Raw genomic sequence first — 2661 nt, forward strand, 5'->3', positions numbered from 1 at the left:
ATGTTCTGTCCTCAAGTTAAGCAAGAAAATGCTTTGAAATGGAAATGCATCTTTTTTTTCCCCCCTCACTGTGCAGAGCCTGCGCTGCGGAACCACTGGGGTGGTGACTTTCATCCGAGGGAATATGCTGCACGTGGCTTGGCTCGGGGACTCCCAGGTGATGCTTGTGAGGAGAGGCCAAGCTGTGGAGCTGATGAAACCCCACAAACCAGATCGAGAGGTGAGAATGGCCTAGTTTAAATACACCTGGGCAGTGCTGACCACAGGTGTCAGCTCTGTGTGGTGCTGCCTTGCTGGTGCCTCTCTGTGCGGCAGCGTGCGCTCCAGTTCCCCTTGTTTGTTTGGATCTCAGCATGGATTTGTGTGCAAATCCTTTGTCTCACCTCTCGAGGGGCCTGCAGCCTCCACCACGCTGTGCTGGGGAGAAAACAAACGTTTATGGGAGTGTTCAGCACTGAGTGCTCTGTCCAAACAACTCTTGTGTCGCTGTCTAGGACGAGAAGAAACGCATCGAGGCCCTGGGTGGCTGCGTGGTCTGGTTTGGAGCCTGGAGGGTGAATGGGAGCCTGTCTGTCTCCAGAGCTATTGGTAAGAGTGAGCTTTCCTTCCTTTTTGAGTCTTGCTTTGCTTTATAACTATAAAATTTTAATTTTCTACCGCTCAGAGTTTGAAATAGAGCTGAAGCCAGACCTGTGAGCAATAGCCTCTTGTTTTTCACCCCCTGTGGTTTGAGGGAATAATTTCCAAATAATTGCTTTAACTTGGGGTAAGAGTCACTGGCTCCATGCTGAGTTAATAAAGGGCTTCTGGATGCTGTGGCTGCAAACCTATGGTGGTGTCTGTCTGCTGTTTTTTCCACAGGGGATGCTGAGCACAAGCCATATATCTGTGGGGACGCAGACTCTGCCTCCACCCTCCTGGATGGCTCTGAAGACTACCTCATTCTAGCCTGTGATGGCTTCTATGACACAGTCAACCCCGATGAGGCAGTCAAAGTGGTGGCTGACCATCTAAAGGAGAATAACGGTGACAGCAGCATGGTAGCACATAAATTAGTGGCATCTGCTCGGGATGCAGGTTCCAGCGACAACATTACTGTCATTGTGGTATTTCTCAGGGACATGAACGCAGCAGTCGCTGTCAGCGAGGAGTCAGACTGGACAGAGAACTCTTTTCAAGGTGGGCAAGAAGACAATGGGGAAGACAAGGAGAACCATGGAGACTGCAAACGGCCATGGCCCCAGCACCAGTGCTCAGCACCTGCAGATTTAGGGTATGAAGGACGAGTGGATTCCTTCACCGACAGAACTAGCTTAAGCATAGGGTCCAGCATTAACCTGTTTGATGATCAAGGCTATTTAGACCTGACTAAACCAGAAACTAGTACACCTCAGAGTGCCAAATGTCTGCCACCGGTCCGAGCATTTAGTCCTGGCATACCAAAGAGTGCGGATTTGAGCAGCAGTTTCCCAGTGAAGAGCGAATCCCCAGAGCTCCCCACGTCCTCGCTCTGCAGCCAGAGCCACCCCAGGGAGGACAACACTCCTCTGAGCTCGGGTGCTGCAGGGCAGGGCATCTACAGGGTGAAGGGTTTATCCCCCATCTCCTTTGGGCTGGAAGACGAACTGTTCCAATCCTTGGGAAAACGAGCTGCGTTCCTTCACCTCCGGCTGTGCAGCGCGAAGAGGCGGCGAGGAGCCAGGCTCAAACCAAAGTTTCACACTCTGCTCTTGGCTCAGGAGCATTCCCACCTGGAAGGATGCAGCCTGGCCCTGCCCGTGCAGGGCCGTGGGGGCAGGAGGCTGTCGCTCCGGCCCTCGCCCTGCCGCAGGTTGGCTAGTCGTAACGCTTCCAGTGAGAGCACGTTTTTGCTGCGAAGACAAAGCAATTGTATACCAGACCCATCCCTTCATCAACGCTGTAAAATGTAACCATCCCCTCCCCTCCTCGTGTCCCCCCTGTCAGACTCCCAAAGTAGACATTCCCAAAATAAAACTGGCCTCATCAGAAAGCAAAAGAGGTGAGCAATTTCCGAACTGTTCTCCGATCCCCTGCGAAGCTCCCAACCCCGTGTAAATAGATCTAGGAATTAAAAAATGTAGTCGTCTCAGTCTCAATAAGGTTTTGGTGGTGGTGCCACCCCCGAGCAATGCCGCAGCCGCCCGACCACCCGCACACACGAGTGTCAGCCACATTCACCAGGGGAAGCCAAACAGCCTGTGCACATGGACAGACACCGTCAGGGCACAGTCCTCAGACAAAGCAGAAGGTTTTGCACCTGCCTGAGAAATGGCTGTGAAGCAATACGTAAAGAATGAGCTGGTTTGGAACTGCCAAATTGGTTTAGAGCAGGGGGAAGTTTCCGTAGAGTCGAGGTGTTGGGGGGGGGTTGTGTTCTGCTTTCTGTTTATTCCAGGTGAGCGTTAAGATGAATTAGAAAATGACATCCACTTGTGCAGGTAGATGACTAAAAGCCATACAGGGTTTTACCAGGTACCTTAGGAATGGACACACTAAGCTCCTGCTGCTCTGGTCTCAGACTCCCGTTGAGGTACAGACTCATAATTTACCTGTTGTTTTTTGTTTTTCCATGCAACATAAAATGTGGAATATGAAGAAAACTTTGCTGGTAGTTTAAAAACTCCTATGGCTGGAGGTGCA

The 2661-nt window shown here is 51.4% G+C and overlaps 1 protein-coding gene across 1 annotated transcript in view; it reads left to right on the forward strand.

Moving 5' to 3' along the window:
* PPM1E (protein phosphatase, Mg2+/Mn2+ dependent, 1E) overlaps nucleotides 1-1931 on the forward strand; it is a gene marked incomplete at its 5' end in the record, with an annotated part of 11695 nt that extends 9764 nt beyond the window's left edge. The window contains 3 exons of the mRNA XM_009085051.1: nucleotides 77-220; nucleotides 495-588; nucleotides 862-1931. Coding sequence (XP_009083299.1) covers nucleotides 77-220; nucleotides 495-588; nucleotides 862-1931 — 1308 coding nt within the window. The remainder of the gene's footprint in view (nucleotides 1-76; nucleotides 221-494; nucleotides 589-861) is intronic.
* Between the last annotated feature and the right edge of the window lie 730 nt (nucleotides 1932-2661).

The sequence above is a fragment of the Acanthisitta chloris genome, unplaced genomic scaffold, assembly GCF_000695815.1.
Source record: "Acanthisitta chloris isolate BGI_N310 unplaced genomic scaffold, ASM69581v1 scaffold29281, whole genome shotgun sequence".
NCBI classification, from domain to species: Eukaryota; Metazoa; Chordata; class Aves; order Passeriformes; family Acanthisittidae; genus Acanthisitta; species Acanthisitta chloris.